The 19,385-nt window shown below is 40.4% G+C and overlaps 1 protein-coding gene across 3 annotated transcripts in view; it reads right to left on the reverse strand.

The window, feature by feature from the left end:
• The window catches only part of Atg4c (autophagy related 4C cysteine peptidase), a 61,051-nt gene that overhangs the window by 20,215 nt on the left and 21,451 nt on the right, over positions 1–19,385 (reverse strand). For 2 of the 3 annotated variants that reach the window (XM_021160047.2, XM_021160046.2), the window contains exons 3-10: positions 17,639–17,722; positions 15,355–15,588; positions 12,260–12,590; positions 10,850–10,920; positions 9,068–9,204; positions 4,873–4,951; positions 3,928–4,004; positions 69–188 (exon numbers count right to left, since the gene is read on the reverse strand). In XM_021160047.2, the coding sequence (XP_021015706.1) occupies positions 69–188; positions 3,928–4,004; positions 4,873–4,951; positions 9,068–9,204; positions 10,850–10,920; positions 12,260–12,590; positions 15,355–15,588; positions 17,639–17,722 (1,133 nt within the window). The remainder of the gene's footprint in view (positions 1–68; positions 189–3,927; positions 4,005–4,872; positions 4,952–9,067; positions 9,205–10,849; positions 10,921–12,259; positions 12,591–15,354; positions 15,589–17,638; positions 17,723–19,385) is intronic. The other variant, XM_029476340.1, reaches the window with a different exon arrangement.

Raw genomic sequence — 19,385 nt, forward strand, 5'->3', positions numbered from 1 at the left:
CACTTATTACCATGGACTAGAAATCATGTAATTTACAACACTGTTACATAGTGATCTTAATAAGGTACCTTAGTGATTTCTTCAGATGCTCGTTCAAAGTCCTGGACATTTCGACAGTAAAATCCTATCGTACAACTAGGATCCATTTTTCGAAATGACATCTTTTTAGGAGATGGACAGTGGAATGTCTGTAATTTTTAAAATAGTTTGGAATTAATTTTCCCTTACTTGATGGACTTTCTCTCAAAATATAATAAACATATTTCCTAAGGAGCATTTTAGCCTTCCCCATTCTCTATAAAGATGCACAACACAAGAACCAGCATTGTGTATATTTAACTAAACCTTCACCCTCATGACACTGTGCTGTTCAGCAAAACAAAGCCAGTTCATCAAGTATGCAATACATTTCTAATATTTGAAGAAAAGAAGAAACACAGACCACCAGAGTCAGCACATATAGTCTAATCTAGAGCATATGTTAGCCAGCCATCTCTATGAGACTGAGTTAAGTCTTTTTTATTAGTGATTCTTCATTGTTTATAAATTCATAGCAGTTTTATCCATATAGCCAAAAGTAAGAAATGAACCAAATATCTGTAAACATATGGCTGAATTGAAACTGTCGTGTTGGAGGGCTGGAAAGATGGCTTGGTAGTTGAGTGCTGGCTACTGTTGCAGAGGACCCAGCACCTACAAAGTGGTTCCCGACTGCCTGTAACTCCAGTGCCAAGGGATACATGGCCCCTTCTGGCCTCTATGGGCACTGCACACATGAAATGCACATACTCATACACCTAACATAAAATAAATAAGGCTTTCTTAAAATGTAAAAACTCATGTCATACCATAGTTGTTTGGAATTAAAATGGAACAAACACCTTGTGTGTGCATGTGGATGAAGGTTCTTTATAGTCTTGTGTGTGCACATGGATGTATGAAGGTTCTTTATAGTCTTGTGTGTGCACATGGATGTATGAAGGTTCTTTATAGTCTTGTGTGTGCACATGGATGTATGAAGGTTCTTCCTAATGCTTAAAACTCTTGTAACAAGATTATTCTTAGAATCTAACACACAAACCACAGGCTTGTGTAAATGTCCTACACTGATTCAGGGGTTTTTTGTATTTGATTTTGTTATTCTTGTTGTTTTGTTCATTTATTTTTTGATACAGGCTGTTACTGTGTACCCCTGGCTAGCATAGACTTGGCAATGTAGACCAAGTTGGCCTCACACTCACAGGAACCCACCAGCCTCTGCCTCCTGAGTATAAAATTATTGGCCCATAATCAAATTTTCTTCCTACTTTCTTTTCTAATGTTCATTCCCATAAAGAACATGAGATAAGGCAGGTAGAACTCACCCATGGGGGCTCTGCAAAGGACATACCTTCTGAGCAGGCCAGCTCTGTGTTACAGTCGACCAGCACGCCAGCAGTCATGCACCAAACCCTGACCTGTACAAAGTGCTTAGCTAATACTTCCTTTAATTAGTGGAGTCTGAGCTAACTAAAGTAGATCTCTCCAGCACTACCCAATACAAGCAGTTTAACTGGACTTTCCCTAATATGGTTCCAACTATTTTATTTTCACGACATTAAGAAACAGATGAAGCACAAAAAAGCTAAGAAAACTATAAGCTGTAATACAGAGGAGTGTGTTGGGGTACAAGGCACAGTTCTAGGTCATATATTTACGAGAAAGTCTTTTACATAGAGCATGTCTAAAAATAGCCATTTGCAAAATTTGTTGAAAACAGCTAACAAGAACTGATTCTTCAGTTTTTTACTACCTGGTAAGGAAGACAGTTAAAAAAGGCTGTACAAGGTCCAGTGGCACAGGTTTAACTCACCTGTGACTGTGTCCTCGCCCACCACAAAGCAACGACTAGAGCTTTTTCTAGAGTCAGTTGCTAGAACGGCCTAGGCCTGTTCACCGCAGTCTCCGTAGGTAAGAACCACAAACACTAACCTGTAACCTGTGGTCCTCTTGATGTCTGCAAAGAACTTCCTACCCACAAGCCACAGTTAAAGTCTCTGATTTCACTCAAAAGTGAAGCTGCTTGTGGCTGTCCCTCACGAGGAGTGGGACTCGGAAAGGCACCTTAGAGCCATCTCTATGTTTAAATCATGTTGTTCTGTGTTTACCTAAGATTCTGAAGTCAAAACAATACTAATTTAAATTCAGAATCATTTCTACTCATTGTGAAATAAGTCCACCTTTTAAATATATTCCAAAGTGGTATTGCTAGGCTATGTTCACTTTATGATAACACTTTAAGCTATGCATGTATAATTTAATTTTAAAATTCTGATGTCTGGTAATAGCATCCTCTACCTACATACACAATTTAGGGAGTGATAACAATGTATACTTCCTTCTGTAACAATGAAATATATTTCTGGAAAAAAAGAATCAACGCCTATTTATTTCATTTTAATGCATCATTTATTCATTGCCTGAACAAACAATTATTAGGCACCTATTAAATTCTAGACATGATGACATGTTTAATTAAGGAATTCATTTCCTAAAAGAGATACTGTGGGTTCATATTCTTTATATATGCTCTAAAAATAATAACTACTGGCATAATGAATTTTATTACCTAAACACATAAACGATACCAGAACAGTTGTATTTATTCTGGAGCTTGGAATGAAGCTCCCTAAGTGGTAGAGAACATGCCTACTAACTGCAGTTCACATGTTAGTTAGAGAACATGCCTACTAACTGCAGTTCACATGTTAGTTAGAGAACATTCCTGCTAACTGGAACTTACATGTGTGATTCGTAAGGAGTGTATCTTTGCCTGACAAATTCACCTTCCTCACTTGTCTGTCTATCCAATAACTTTAATGCCACTATTTTTCTTAATTTATTGGTGGTGTTTGAAACAGTCACCACTCTAAGACCCTTCTAGGGTCTGGAAGTTGGAACTGGTGACCTAAGAACTGGAACGGATGCCCGTGCCCACTAGCAGGGCTGCTCTTACCTGTAAGAACTTAGTATTTGCTAGCAGTGTTGGCACATGCCAGTAATCTCGGCACTTGGAAGAGAGTGGGTCTCAGTGAGTTCAAGGCTATCTTGATCTACAAAGCGAGTTCTAGGCTAGCCAGGGTGACACAGTGAGACCCCTATCTCAAAGCATAATACTAAAAAAATTAAAATATCATCTTAAAGAACACAGTTTATAATTCTAGAAATATATGAAATAAGAACTCACAGTGTCTGACTTAGGAAACATTATTTCACTAATAATATACAATAATATGCATGCAATGCAAAAGCCATTTCTGAAACAAAACGTTTACCACATTTCGTGCCAGCCCTGCCCTTTATAACTACTACCCTTGCCATTTGTGATCAAAATCATCCTGGTCTGATATAATAGTTACCCCGTCTCACTTTGGAACTCATACTTCCCTGGCTAAAATATTGGATGACAAAATGACCACCCACAGGGAGAGAAGAGTCTATAAAATGAGCTTCAATGACGGCTAGAGATCCAAATAAACCCCAAAGACGTAAGCAGAAGCAGGCCCCCAGGATCTCAGCCTGCCGCTCCACACCAAGCCGTCCTTTTGTCTCCTCTCCTTCCAGAACAGACTAACCCTATAAGTTCTTCTCTAGGTACTGCTTAGGTAGCTGGCTACAGAAGTACTCAGAGCCTTGATCATTTCCTTCAGCACGATCAAGGTGTCTAAGGCGTTAGAGACGGACATGAATGAAGAAGACAGCAAATCACAAACCAAACTTCAGCAGCCAAGCTCGCAGCCTGTGACCAGTGTTGACTACGGTTTTACACACATTTACAAAATACTAACTTGTGATTGTAACACTGGAAAAGCATGGCTGCCTAGCACACCTCTAAGTAAGTCTGCTTCATACAGTGAGAGAACAATCCCAGCTCCCTATGTACAGTACCTCAAGAGGGAAATCCTTTATGCTGACATCTACAAAAGACTGGCAGTAATGAGGATCCATGTAAATCAAACTGTCATCTACAAGGACAAAACAGAAGACAAGTAATTCACAAAACACCTTATTATGACACTGCTTACAATCCAATTTCTATGTAGAGCAGCTGAAAAAAAAAGGCTAGGTGTAACAGCCTGCCAGCCTGAGACTCGCCGACGGAAACGCGGGTCTGCGCGGCACAGATTAACTTTGCATAATCAAATATGCTTGTATAAGCAGAATTTTATAAAGCGATGAGACTGTCATTTAATTTTTGGTGATGAAATTACTTTCACAAACACACAATTATACTCTACAGTTTGCATATGAAAAATGCATTGGCTTCTCTGTTCTGACAGCAAGAACATATTGCTTGTCATTTCATTATCAACTAACACCGCTAAAAACCAGGGAAAAAGTAAATATGTAAATAGCAGCTGCCAAAATGTAGCGGAGTCTGCTGGAAACTCAGGGAAACGGATAAATTGTGCTTTGTTTGTGCAGTAACAGAAATTAAGCACACATTTTAAGGAATTCAATTACACTGTGGACCAAATGACCAGCATGAGTGGCTGAAAGGGACTGACAATGGAATGAGAGACTCACGGGTCTCCCTTAGCCATCTTGTTTGCAGATAATCTCATAATAACTTAACACTTTTAAAAGAAAACAATTTTAAAAAAGGAAAACTTGCCAGGTGTGGTGGTGCACGCCTTTAATCCCAGCACTTGGGAGGCAAAGGAAGGTGGATTTCTGAGTTCGAGGTCAGCCTGGTCTACAAAGTGAGTTCCAGGACAGCCAGGGCTTTACAGAGAAACCCTGCCTTGAAAAACAAAACAAAACAAAACAAAACAAAACAAAACAAAACAAAACAAAACAAAACAAAACAAAACAGCATACTTAGTCACTGACCTTGAAATCCCGCAAAGTAATATGACTGTTTAGGTTTGCCGCCAATGATACCTACACAGTATTCAAGGCTTAAAACACCCTGTCAAAGGGAAGGAATAGAGTTAGTTAATCAAGAGGCAGGTGGAAATGACCTGAGATAGCCGAGGCTGCACTGCAAGCGCCCCAACTTCTCACCAACAGTTACTACGTTTTCACATTTGCTCCGTGTCCTGGAATCCTCATCTTCCAAACTGCCTCCCTTTTTCTTTTAACAACTCAGTATTAATTCACATCAAATATCTTTATCAGGGTGTGGCTCAACAGCAGGGACAGGCCACGGTGTGCCACAGGAAGAAAAAATGAATAACATCACAAAGCACAAGAAGTCCTACCAAAGCAAAGCTCTGTTCTTCTCCTCATGAGAACATTCTCCTGAGCCAGAGCAGTGGTTCTCAACCTGTGGGTTGCAACCCCTTCATGGGGCTGCCTAAGACCATCCTGCATAGCGGATATTTACACTATAATTCATGGTAGCAGCAAAATTAACATTATGAAGTAGCAATGAAATAGTTTTACGGTTGGGGGTCACCACACCATGAGGAACGGTATTAAAGGGTCGCAGCGTTAAGAAGGTTAAGATCATTGAGATCCAGTGAGCTAGAGGATTAAATAAAGGCTCAGATGGCCCCCCACCTTAACACTATCTGGCTCATGACTGTGTGTTACAATGCCAAAGCTGCTATACATTCATCAGAGAACTTTCTTGGAGGTGAATGCAGTGGCATATATATATATACCATCCTATTACTCAAGAGGCTGAGGCAGAAGAGAGCTAGCCTGGGCCACAAAGCAAAACTTGTCTCAAAAAGAAAAAAAGAAAAACTCTGATTCTTGGATTTTGATCTTTCCTAAGCTAATAATATACAAATGTGGTGTCATCATTTGAGGTTAGGCAGGGGTGGTGAGTGACATGCAGCTTCCCGCCAGGCAAGCCATCCTGAGGGTAAGCAACAGATATTCTGTAGCTGTAAGAGTCTATCCCCTGCTATGACACAGCCTTGCCAATCTTTAAGTCAGACCAGCTGTGATCATTTGAATGGGACCCTCACAAACAGTCTTGTGACACTCCCTAGCAGAGGGCAGGGAAGGTCATCAGACTCTTGGGATTCCAGCTGCTCGTTCCTCCAGTCCCCGTCCTGGCCTGTAGCCCAGCTGTTAGAGTGCACAGGAGGTGAAAGGCTGACTGGAGAGGGACTCTGGCAGCACAGCTACTGTAAGTTACTGTGCATGTTAGGGCAAGGATTTACATTGACAGACCCAAGTCACCCATGCTCCTGTGAGGAACCCAAGTGATCTCATGGGTTCACCAAACTGCACTTAACTGGAGTAATTGCTTGGTCTGCTGTTGTCCTATCTGGGGTGAGCAGGCATTACTGCACATCTCCTAGGGAAAGTGTGTAACAGTTGCTACCGCTATAAGGCTTGACAGGATAGTGTGCTTAGGCTTGGGGCCATCACCATCACCTCACTAAGGGAAATGCAGAAATTCAGGGGCCACACTGCCTCATTAGGGAGCATAAGAAATCACCAAGAGGTCAGGGGAGTGCTGGAGGCATGCATCCACACAGGACTAACTGCCACAAATACCATCCAGGTGAGTCTAGGAAGGCTGGGATGAAGTATGATCACTTAGAGAAGAACCAGAGAATCTGCCCAACGGTCAACCCAGATAAACTGTAGACACTAGTCAGTGAGTAGACATGGGTCAAGGCTGCAAAAAACAACAGGAGTTGCTCCCGTCACTGATGTGGTGTGGCTAGACTACCATAGAGTTCTCGGGGAGGGAAAACTCCCTAAGCAGCCTATCATCATGAAAGCCAAACTCTTCAGCAGGGCTGAGAAGACTAAGGGTGTTGGAGGTGCCTGTGTCCTGGTACGTTTCCCTGTGTTCTGACTGTAGGTTCTTTGATGACATTCCTATACACAATACCAAAAGGATCTTTCTTTTTTTTTTTTTTTTCATTTTTGAAACAATGTCTCATGCAGTCCAGGACAGCCACAAGCTTACTACATAGCTGAGAATGACCCTGAACTAACCTGTCCCTCCCCTTTCCCAGATGCTGGCATTACAGGTGTGTGCCACCACACCCAGCTTAGAGCTCATTATTATTAAAATTTTGGGGACTATCTCCTTGACATCTGCCAATGTTACATACACAGATTTATTAGCACAATTTTATGTGGCTATGTAACATTGTATATGCTACTTTCTTTTTCTGGATTAAAAAAAAAAATCTACGTGTATACGCATGCCTGTGTAAGCTTATGTGCACTATATCTGTGTAGTTGCCTACAAAAGCCGGAGGACATTAGACTCCAACGGCTGGAAGTACAGAAAATTGTGAGCCACTTGATGTGGGAGCTGGGAACCGAACCTGGGTTCTCTGGTAAAGCAGTCAGTGTTCCTAACCACTAAACCATCTCTCCAGCCCCATGCTACTTGATCTTTTTGGCATTCATTATGTCATAAACAGTTTTCAAATCAATAAATACACATATCTCTTTGATAACTAATGGTTGTAGTCTATGCTTACAAACCCTCATAATATTTGAACTGTTCTCGGTTTCTTACTTGCTGACTGGCTAGGCTGCCTGGCCATCAAGTACAAGTCCACATCCCCAGTACTGGGGTTTCAGGAATCTTTCTGTGGGCATTTAGGGTTCAAACTGGGGTCCTCATGGGACTTGACTAGCTAAACCATCTGTCTCCCTGGCCCCAGTTCTGTTTTCCTTTGAGACACTGTAAAAGCAGTGCTAGGACTTAGACACGGTAAGACGGAGGGGACTATATTTACTCTGATCATAAAAAGTAACTGGTAGGAAAGTAGGAAGCAACGTCAGGGTCCTTCTGTATCCCTGCTGCTGGTGTAGTGCAAAGGGAAGCCAACTGGGAAGGCTGGTGGGCAGGGCAGGAGACACAGCTAGGAGTGGAAGAATACCACTCCGTCTTCTAGGTAACACTAAAGGCCTGCTATCTGCAGTGGTTGTTTAAAGTTTTACTGGCAACTCAGGTTGCACTCTTCCAGTCACCACGAGCACATGCATTGTCTGGGGCTGTAATCAGATTGTCTGCAATTGTAAGACATTACAGACTTGCGAGTAGAAGATTGTGTGCAGCCACATCTGTTCTGTGTGACATCGCAACACAACACTGTCATCACCAAAGTTCACACTAAAGGACCACACAATCCAGTTACCAAAGCAAAAAGAAAAGGAAAAAAAAATCTCATAGTGTCTTAAGTAAGCTTCCAATCTTGCTTGGTTAGCATTCATAGCTTCCCTGGGCTAAGGACTGAACACCTCTGCACTGTGAATCAAAACAAACTTCAACTCCCTAAAGTTTATTCTGCCAAGTGTTCCATCACAGCAAGAAGAAAAGTCATTTTATTAAAGCTGAAATGATAGTAAAGATACAAACTTGCAGGCTAAGGACTGAACACCTCTGCACTGTGAATCAAAACAAACTTCAACTCCCTAAAGTTTATTCTGCCAAGTGTTCCATCACAGCAAGAAGAAAAGTCATTTTATTAAAGCTGAAATGATAGTAAAGATACAAACTTAACCAAATACTCAATATTGCAAAGGTATTGCTTTAAAACTGAATGTCTTAGTGTCTAACACAAGACAGGTTCTTTTGGTTCAAGAAACACAACTATATGCTATGGGATTGAAGAGACTTCTTAAGAAAGGCAAGTGGGGCCCGCCATACGACCTCACTTCTGCTTATATAATCAATTCCTCTCTGGCACCACAGTGTCACAAGAATAAGTTATGAAATACAGTAGCGATTTTAAAAGTGTGTTTTAATGGTTAGTTTGACATGGTTTAGTGTTAGTTTTAGGAATAACTAAGATAAATATATTTCCAATCAGAAAAGGATCCTGGAGTAGTAGCCATATTGCAAACCTCGCTCCTGCGTGCCATCAATTAGTGTAGACTGAAAGCTTTTCACACCATCATAGAAGGATGCTCTTCCGACTCACACATGATCTCTCAGTGCTGAAATTTAAAATGCCTGATGCCACACTTCACAATGTATAGCTGTGAGGTCATGCCTTACTTGTGGAGAAGAGACTCCAACCCCTCTCTATTTTTTATTTTATATTAGGTACTACTGCCTTGAACATAAAAACAAGGAGAACTGAGCCCCTCTTACCTTCACAAACTCCAGATAGTCGGTATTGGTCCTTTCTCCACCAAGTCTAACAGGAACTAAAATAATAACAGCCTTGTCACGTGCATCTCCGGCCGTCACGGAATCAGTCTGCTTATCAATCACGTCAGAATTGTAAACTGGGAGAAACACAATGAGTGTGTGTGTATTAAACATTATAAAGGCAGCTGTATAAACACTCTTACTCTAATCCCATCCCTCCACTGGTTGGTCATCTGTCTCCACTATCACCATCAAAGCACCAACAAGTTCAAACTTTCATACTCATGGACCCTGGAAACAACAGTAGGAAAACACAAGACTTGGTCTCCCTGAGCATGTGTTCTGGCCAGGAAACTGATGACAGCGAGTAGAAGCGTAAGGTAGTCAGAGAGTGTTTAACCTGGTTAGATGACAATAGCTGGCTAAGCAGGAAGGCACTGGCCCCGACCGAGCCTGACAACCTGAGGTCCACTGCCAGAATGATGGGAGGCGAAAACCAATTCCTGCAGGTTGTCCTATGCCCTGGGCACACCCACGACTCCCACAGAATAAATACATGTTTTAAGAAGTACAGAATGGCCGGGCGTGGTGGCGCACGCCTTTAATCCCAGCACTTGGGAGGCAGAGGCAGGCGGATTTCTGAGTTTGAGGCCAGCCTGGTCTACAAAGTGAGTTACAAAGTGAGTTCCAGGACAGCCCGGGCTATACAGAGAAACCCTGTCTCAAAAAAAACAAAACAAAACAAAACAAAAAAAAAAAAGAAGTACAGAATGCCAAACACAGGCCAATCTTTCCACGAGCTGAGCCTTCATGGTTGCCAGGTTTATAGATATATTCATATTAAACCTGACAGACATATTTCTTACTCTTCTAAAGCATTAATTTTGTCCTCTTAAAAGCTTTTCTGCAAAAAATTAACTTATAGCATGGGGTAGCTTATTTTATTTCAGGAAGTAAATAGAGGCTCTATTTCTGATCTCTAGTTCCAAGATGATTATAGATATTGGGTATCAACAGAAGACCCCATAAAAACATAAGATAATTTACTGGCACACTAGAGGGAAACATGCTTCCAAGGAAAACTGTCTATCCTCAGATGTCTGACCTTCCTGCCCTGGCCTCCCTGGGCCAGGATTATAAGCAAGAGTCATCTTAACTGGTTATACTGGCTAACCAAAAAGGAAGGTTAGACCAGGTGTGTTGATAACAACCTCAGCCCCAGCTACAGGGGTGATAGGGTAGAAAGGTTAGACCCAGTGTGTTGATGCACACTTAGTCCTGGTTGCAGGAGTGATGGGGTAAGTTGAATAAGAATTATAAAGTTGAGCTGGAGAGATGGCTCAGCTGTTAAGAGCACTGGCTGCTCTTCCGGACATCCTGAGTTCAAATCCCAGCAACCACATGGTGGCTCACAACCATCTGTCATGAGATCTGATTCCCTCTTCTGGTGTGTCTGAAGACAGCTACAGTGTACTTACATATAATAAATAAATAAATCTTAAAAAAAAAAAAAAAGAATTATAAAGTCAAGACCTGACCAGCCTACATAGTGATGGCCTTTCTCAGAGAGAAAAATAATAGCAAAATAATTTTTCTTGCAAATACATTTAAATTAGCATTTAAGGCATTTATTCAAAAAATACTAACTCTATGGCATGAGGGGTGTTTTATAGGAACAATAATGAATTAGCTATGACTGTCATCTTCATAACCATTTGCAATATAACCAGGAAGGGTCTGAGCCAATACAGTCCACCACTAGGACATCGTCACACACCATACCTGTACAGTCCTGGGCAACATAAATAGTTAGCCCTTGCAAATCCGGATGCCTTGCTTCTTCAACTGCTTTTCTAGGAAAATAATAAACATCCTTTAAATCTTACATAAAATTTCCTGTTGTCACTGAAAGATGTAGTTTAAAAAGGAGAGCAATCCATAGCTGCCCTGCCTTTCCTATGTACCCTGTATGTCTGCTGTCAAATCTATCACCTGGAGAGTGTCAGATATCAGCTGCACTTTCCAAAGCTGAACATGACACTCAATTACCCAAAGGCTCTAATGAAGCTACAAAGCATGCCTCCGAGTCCCTGGGTATACACTTATGTCCCAGCCCTCAAAGGACGTCCTTTCTTCATCAGCTCACTAGCTGCACAGAAGGCTTTCTAAGCAATGAGTCCCATGGCTTCAAGGTTTGCCTCACAGTACAACATCCATTACAAAGGATGTGTTACGATGCTTGTCCCCAACTACGCTTGGCAACTTCCCCCTCCCCCTTTGAACAACTGTTCATTCATACTTATAATCAGTATGGAGGGCTAGAACAGAGCTGAGTGGTAGAGCACTAGCACCACAGGACAAGAGAGGAACAAGACACAACTATTTGACCTGAGCCAATGACTTCCCTAATTTAATGCATCGGAATTCTGTAAGCAAACCTGCCAACCTGAAGGCGCTCCTCAGGGAGAGTGCTCTCAGTGGCATGAGTTCTGACAAAACCCAGCGTCTGAAGAAGGATTTACACAGATGGGGTAAGTGAAATATTTAAGTTGTTTATATCTTTACTATGTATGCTCCTGTATATTAGTGTAGAAGAAACACCAGGTAACTATGGCTAAATATAGCCTGTAGCCTGTTTTTATACTGTAAGCTAAGAATAAATAACAGAAACATGTAGGTGTACAAAGCCCCAAGTATTTACCACTTGCCTCTACAGGCAAGCATGCTGAGCCTGGGAACATCTTGGAGGTTAGAAACTATGCTTTTGTGATTATGCTTGTATAAATGTTTGTGTCATGACGTACACACTCATGGAAATTTGAAGTGTGCATGGAAATGCTAAAACAATAATTTTAGCTCCTGACATCTCATTAGACACATCAATAAATTGGTTACATTAAAAGAAAAAACTAATATGGCCTGCCTTCCAGCCTCCAGGTTGAAAGAAACGGTAGCTTTTGGAACATACAACAATATAATCTACTGAGAACCTACTTAGAAAGAGACCCTGGATATCTGGCAGGAAACTCTGTCTGCAGGTAAAGGCAGTTGTAGTCCCTAAGTCCTGATCCCCCATTAGCAAAGAAAAGCACAAGGTTTTCATGGCGCTGATCTTAAGAGCTTCGGCTGTATACACTCTCAGTCAAAGTTGGTATTTCCCAGCACAAAACAGAAGAGTTGGAAAAATGATACCTTAAAATGTGAGCAACCACCGCTGGTCCGTACCAATCGCCAGCTTTTTTCCCAGACTTCTTCCCAAACTCTATCAGTCGATGCAAGCCAAAGACGGCCACAGGGGAATCTCCAAACCAAGAGATGATCTTCCTGTGATAAGCCTCATTCCGCACTGCACGGTCATCAGGACGCTTCCCAGACGTTTCCTTCAGAGAAACTGCTGGAGTTCTGAGTTCTCTGTCCCCTGAAAGTGAGGCTTCAAACGATGCGGTAAACTTTTTGACAGTGTTGGAAGTCCATGAGTCAGAGTCTGAATTCTCAATATGCAGCGCATCGGGCCAGGTCCAAGCTATGGCAATTCCAAAGCAAGACTCAGACTTTTCCAACAGACAGACCTTGATGACCGTACTAAATACATAGGCAGCACTTAAAGCCAAACAGGTTATTGAAGCAAACAGAAACTCAAGTCTGTGCAAAGGTAGAAGTTAGAGTGATGGTTGCTAATGGTTACATACAGGGTGGAGTAGCTGCTAAAGGGTTCTCTGTGCAAAAATAGAAATATTCTAAAATTGGATATTGTGATAGCTACAGAACCCAGTAAGAATACTGAGAACCACTGAACTGCTCACTTTAAATGAATATATATATATATATATATATATATATATGAAACAATAAACATATCAGCAAACCACTATGATAACATGAGTGATATACATAGATCTGACTGTCTCAGAACCACTCTGTGACTTCTAACTTTCCAAACTAGGAATGTACTACATGTTGTGACTAAGGAAAAGTCACAGAAAAGTAAAAAAAAAAAAGAAAAGCTGCTAAACTCAAGTACAGTCCTTCAATATGGTTTTCCTTCCTCCCTCCCTCCCTTCCTTCTTCCTTTTCTTCCTTCCTTCCTCCCTTCCTCCCTCCCTCCCTTCCTTCCTTCCTTCCTTTTCTCTCTTTCTTCTTATCAACCTTCAGTTGAAATAAAGAGTCCTGTACTCTACTGCCAGTCTGTCAGGCTTCTAGGCTTCCAGAAGGCACAATAATAAATAAATAAGTAAATAGTATAAGTAACGTTTATCGTACTATGAGTAGATATCTTTAGGGGACAGATTCATTTTGATTGCATGTTTTAAAAGAAAAAAGAAGTAAAACTGCTGAAATTTTAACTTTCAGTATCTTTTAAATTTTTTAAAATTTTTTAAAAAATATTTTTTAAATATCTTTTGCTCAAGATATTTTCTGGATATCTTCCTTCAGAATACTATGAATAATAATAACAGTTCTCTAGCAAATTAAAACCTAATGAATAGAGTCAGGGAAGATATCAGATCTAAACACAGCAAATAGAACCATTATTTTACTGTTTAATAATGCAGCAATCTTCAAACATTATTCATAAGCCAGTAAAGCAAATCATTTCATGTTTGGATTAAGTCGTGGCTTCAGAGATCTCCTTAGGAATAAACATTCCGTCCCTGTGTATGAGTTCACAGCGCCACAGATAAATCACCCCCAGGAAACTTGTCTAAACGAAGTCTTAGTTGGGTTTCGTAGTTACAACACTTCTCTGGCATATAGCCAAGGCCCTGAGATTAATCTCCAACATATAAAAACTTTAAAAATTAAAAACAAAACATCTTTTTCTTTGTATTAGTCACACTATTCCCAAATTTGTTTGCTAAATTACTTTAATCATCTCTATATAAGAGTTACTAGAAATCTGATAATATTTAGTAATATCTAAAGATCACAGCCTGAAAACGGTAAAACAAAACTCTTTTACAAATGTATACATCATAAAAAACTGACTGATAGGGAAATGACATTAGAAAGTGAATACAAATAAGTTGAATATCACTGAGATTTCTGAGGGTTTAAAACTCTAAGCATAAGTCCTTTAACCCCAGGACTCAGGAGGCAGAGACAGGCAGATCTGAGTTTGAGGCTGTCTAGTCTGTAGAGAGATTTCCAGGACAGCCAGGGAACTGCTGTCTCAAATAAACGAATGAATGAATGAACGAAAGTCTAAGCACTGGGGCTGGAGACATCGATCAGCAGTTAAGACAGCTTGCTGGTCTTGCAGAGGGATCAGCAGTTAGGAGGACAGACAGCTTATTGTTCTTACAGAGGAGTCAGGTTCAGTGGCCAGCACCCATGTTAGGGAGCTTATAACTGTCTGTACCTCCAACCCCAGGGGATCTGACATCGTCTGGCCTTCACACACACACACATACACATATTTATTTATTTTTATAAATATTTTTAAAACTCTAAACATAATGTTCTCATTAACTGGAAGCCCTAAATTTTAATATAAGGAATTATAGCCAGGTGTGGTGGCACATCCTAACACTTGAGAGACAATCAGGTGGCTCTCTGTGAACTCAAGGCCAGCTTAGTCTACACTGTGATTTCTAGGCCAGTTAAGGCTACATAGGGAAACCCTGTCTCAAAATAATAATAATAATTTAATTCAATTAATACAGAGAAATATAGATTATTTATGGTAATTATATATGATAATATATAAATGATATAATTTATAAATATAATGATGTAGTATAATTGTATATTTGTATTGTTAATTTAATATATAATTATATTATATAATATATAATTTCTATGTAATATATTTGTATATATTATATACAAAATTATTAACCTATAATTATATTATATATGATAGAATGTATATAATGTCATAATGTGTAATATATAATTAATATATACTATTAAGTGATATATAAATATAAGTGATAATTATGATAAATGTAATTATTTATGATAAAATTTCAAGGTACTATGGACATGTACTAAGAAAAAAATAGAGTAAAATTTCTTCTGCCCAGGACTTAATGCGGCACTCTAGAGAATTCAACCAAAACAATAAAATGTGAGGTAAATTCACTGTGGTGACCAGACAGCCATGTTGAATCTACAGTTTTCAAAGGAAAGTCAGGAACATGTACGTGTAAGACACTCGGCTCAGCTCAGTACAGATGGAACATCAGTGGAACACCTTGCCCTCAGCAAGGTGGGTGTGCTATACAAACTGATGCTCAGAGTAAAAACAGCAGCAGCAGCAGCAGAAACACAGAGACTTGATTTACCTCTACCGAGAAAATGTAGTATGAGTCCTTGAGCCAACAGCATCTGGCCAGTCCGCAGCGTGCAGCCCCAGCCACAGTCTGTCGTCAAGGCTGAAGCTTCGATTTGAGGAAATTCTTCCCTGTAGGTCAGCCATATTCTAGAAATGAAATCCTTACGGAATTCTTCCACATTCCCTGCAATTACATGATCTTCAATGGCACATCCTGATCTTGCAGGCAACATCTTGCTTTCATCTACAAAATGTTTAAGATGTAAGTTATATAGTATAAAGATAGGTGAGCAAGTGTGCAGAATGGTAATTTATGTGTGTCTATCATTATTGTGTCATCTCATTTCAGAGGAATGAATGTAAGCCTTCTGCTGTCTAATCAAATGAGAATGAACACTGAGGTGGTTTGTACACTGGGGACCAATATAGGATCTACAGTAACACTGCTATTAACAGTGTCCCTCTGCACCTCTGTAAAATCACTCCTTGGACAAGACAGTAATTTAAAACACCTTCTCTTTTACCTTGGTTGGCTCAGGACACACACATTTGAGTTCTTTGAAATATGACACGCAAATAAGATGCCATGACTTGTCAATGTGTAAGGATGTATACAGTCACGTCATGACTTGTCACTGTGTAAAGATGTATACCATCACAGGAGCTGATACTTTAAAAGGGTACACATTGTATTGTTGTAAATATTTATACCAAATTATAAAGTCAAAACTAATAAGCTACAGAGTAAAAATATAAAAATTTTAAAACGTAAATATCATTTATGTTCAAATACCACTTTTCAGAAATTGTTGCTACCCACATATATCATTTTAAAGGCCTTTGCAAACTAATTGTCTCTAACACAGTTACTATGAAAAAGCCATTGTTTGTCCAATAATTCACAGAACACTCAGTGAATTATTCTCAGGAATTATTATTCCTGGATTATTCCCAAAGAAACCACTTCACCTTTCTTTCCCCTGCATTAGAGACACTGCTCCACATTAGTAGATCTAGTGAGCATCAGTGCTGGCTAGCCTGGATGTGTGGGCACACAAGTGCAGAAATACATCAAGCTACAACTCTCAGGGCCAAAGCTTGCAACATCCGAAGCCTTTCTGTAGGATGTGACAGGCTGAGAGTTTTACAGTGCAGTCTGTCTTCATTCTTCCTTCACCCATCCCTTCTGCTCATTCTGAAAAGTTCCCATCACTCAGCCTTCATCTATATTCAGCAGATGGTAATAAACAAATGAATTCCAAGCCTCCATTGACATGACTTTTTCTCAATATTATACAGAGCTCGAAGTTAGTTACAAATAAAAGTACCTGGAAATTAAACATGGCACTACAATATGTCTAAGTAGGCCCCTTTTGACATTCATATTTGTTTTAAATGTGATACAATAGTTCCTGACTCTCATGTCTCATCCTACACACATAGAGCTCCAAACTCCTCTCTATGTGTCAAGTCATTTCTTAACCTCTTCAGACCTAGACAACACCAGAGTCCTCGGGGAAACTGTCAAGACTGAGTAAACTTTGACCCAAGAGCTTTAAGAAAAATGAGAAATATTTCAAGGACCACACAATAAAAAATTGGGGGAAAGTAGCAAGACAAACATACAAAAGAGAGAAAAGCATTGATAAAATACTGGAGACTTAGTTGAGGCTGACTACACAATACTAAGAAATACCAAGAACTACAAAACCTATACAAATAGGTGGAAACTGAACAATACACTTTTTGAGGATGGAGGGTTATTTCACTGGATGGAAAGAGATTTAAGAACGCCTAGATCCAAATGAAAACAAAAACATAACTCCTCAGAACCTCTGGGATATACTGACACCATTTATGAAGAAAACAGACGGGCAGCTATGAGGGGAGGAAGTCTACATGGAGAAGCGAGGGGAACAAGGAGGACATGGATATGTAGGCTAAGAGAGCGGTGAGGGATGAAGCCCGCCAGCAAGGGGGAAACAAAGGGTGGGGAGAGGAGGGTGCAGAGCAAAGTTCTGGAAAGTCCGCACCCTCAACGCCCGATTGACTGGTAGGAGTTTCAACAGGGCACTTGGAATGGGACCAGTGGGCAGATGCTTGGTGATGTCACTGGGGTGGTCCCTTCCTGCCCCATCATACGCTCAAGTTACCAGGGAACTTAACAAAGAGCACAAGCATATATGTAGGTGGTTAACGTGTCAAGGCGGTTTAATATGGAAATAAAATAACAAAATGTTTAGCAATCAAAGTCTTCAAAGATTTTTTTAATGCTTTATGTGTTTATCACTTACCTTCATATTTAAAATGATAACATTTTCCAAGCAATAAAACAGGTGAATTTCTACTAAAATATGTCTTTGTTTTCAACACCCAACCTGCATAGAGAGAAAGGGGGTTCTGGCGTTAAAATTTCAAAATAAAAGCCCTGCATGACGACCACTATGTATACGCATGTTTAGAAGTTACAAACTATTTAGAAAATGAAACAAAACTAGAGGCTAGTTTAAACAAATTTAAAATTTTAAAAAATAAATAAATAAACTTTGCTAATTTAAATAAATTGTAGTCTCTTAACTGTAATCTCCTCCTTATAAAACATAAAGGAGGAAAACAGTGACTTTGATTTGTCCTGACAGGTCACGATGCTCTCCCCACACAAACTGAAAGGGTAGGAACCCTACTCCTGTCTCCCTCACAGTAGCTTCTGCTCATTAAGGTAGCAAAGATTATCAACTTTGAATTGTCTCCCATCTCAGGTATTTTAAAGGTACAAAGTACTTGACAGCCCCTGGAGAGGAACTTGGGGAAAGCACATAGTAGGCTAGCACACCTGGTGAAATCAGCCTCTGCTGTCATTGTCTGGATGCACACAAGGCACTCAGACATCCTCGTTTGGGCTTTCAATCCCCGGTCCTAAGCCCCAACTGAAGTCACAAACTCTAATTATCCCGTCCGTCAGCAACGGGAGAGAGAGGTGGTGTTCTCCTTGGCATCCACGATGGCAGGAGCCCTTCTGAATCTCCGGTGAAAAGCAGTGGTTCCCTACAGTGCTGAGTACTGCCAAGCCTATGAAAACCCTGACTCCTAAGGGTGGGGTTGAACATGTCACAGTGACACATGCCAGTCAGGCCTGGACTTGGGAGCCTGAGGCAGGAGAATCACAAATTTGAGGCCATCTTGGTCTACACAGAGAAACTCTCTCTAGAAAGAAAGCAGAGTGGATGGTTTTCTAAACACAAGGAGATGTATAGACAGAATTAAAGTTGACAGACATGGGTCTAACAGACTATCAGCCTTTATGTTATACAGAGTCACTAACAAACGTTTAAAACTAGGCTTTTATATTCCCTACAGCACTTTATACAAATAAAGGAAAGTACGAACTAAAATACGATGATGTGAAATAGGCTCTCTGTTGGACAAGGAGACATATAGGAAGTCAGACACACTGCTCAGCCTTCACTGGGCCTCACTTGATTTACTATAAGGTGTCAAGAACAGTTTCTCTGTTCACAGTCCTTCCCCTTCCTCAAAATGTCACCTATCACTACAAAATAAAACTCCCCGTGCCTCAGCCTTAACTAGACAGATCTTCTGTTCAGTGAGACAGCTCAATGAAAAGCCTCCTGCCAAGCCTGACCTTCTGTTTGAGTCCAGAACCCACATGGTAAAAGGAGGAAACAAGGCCCACAGCCGTCCTCTGACTTCCACATGTGTGCACGGCATGTGCCCACACAGAGACACAACTAAAAACTCAAAGGGACAGAGATTAAGGGATTAAGAGCAGTTGCTGTTCTTGCAGAGGTTCAAGTTCGGTTTCCCACTCCTACATCAGGTGGCTCTCAACTGCCTGCTACCCCAACACCAGAGGATCTACTGCCCTTTTCCGGCCTTCATGTGCACAAAACCACACTAAGACACATACATATCATTAAAAATATAAAATAATTTTAAAATAAATAAAAGCGTTAAAACATACTGTTAGTTCTTATCAGACTTAGCATAAATCTCTGGTTTCAGTGAAGACTGTGGTACAAA

Source organism: Mus caroli, unplaced genomic scaffold (genome assembly GCF_978045245.1).
Source record: "Mus caroli unplaced genomic scaffold, Mus_caroli_1 scaffold_6, whole genome shotgun sequence".
Classification (NCBI taxonomy): Eukaryota; Metazoa; Chordata; class Mammalia; order Rodentia; family Muridae; genus Mus; species Mus caroli.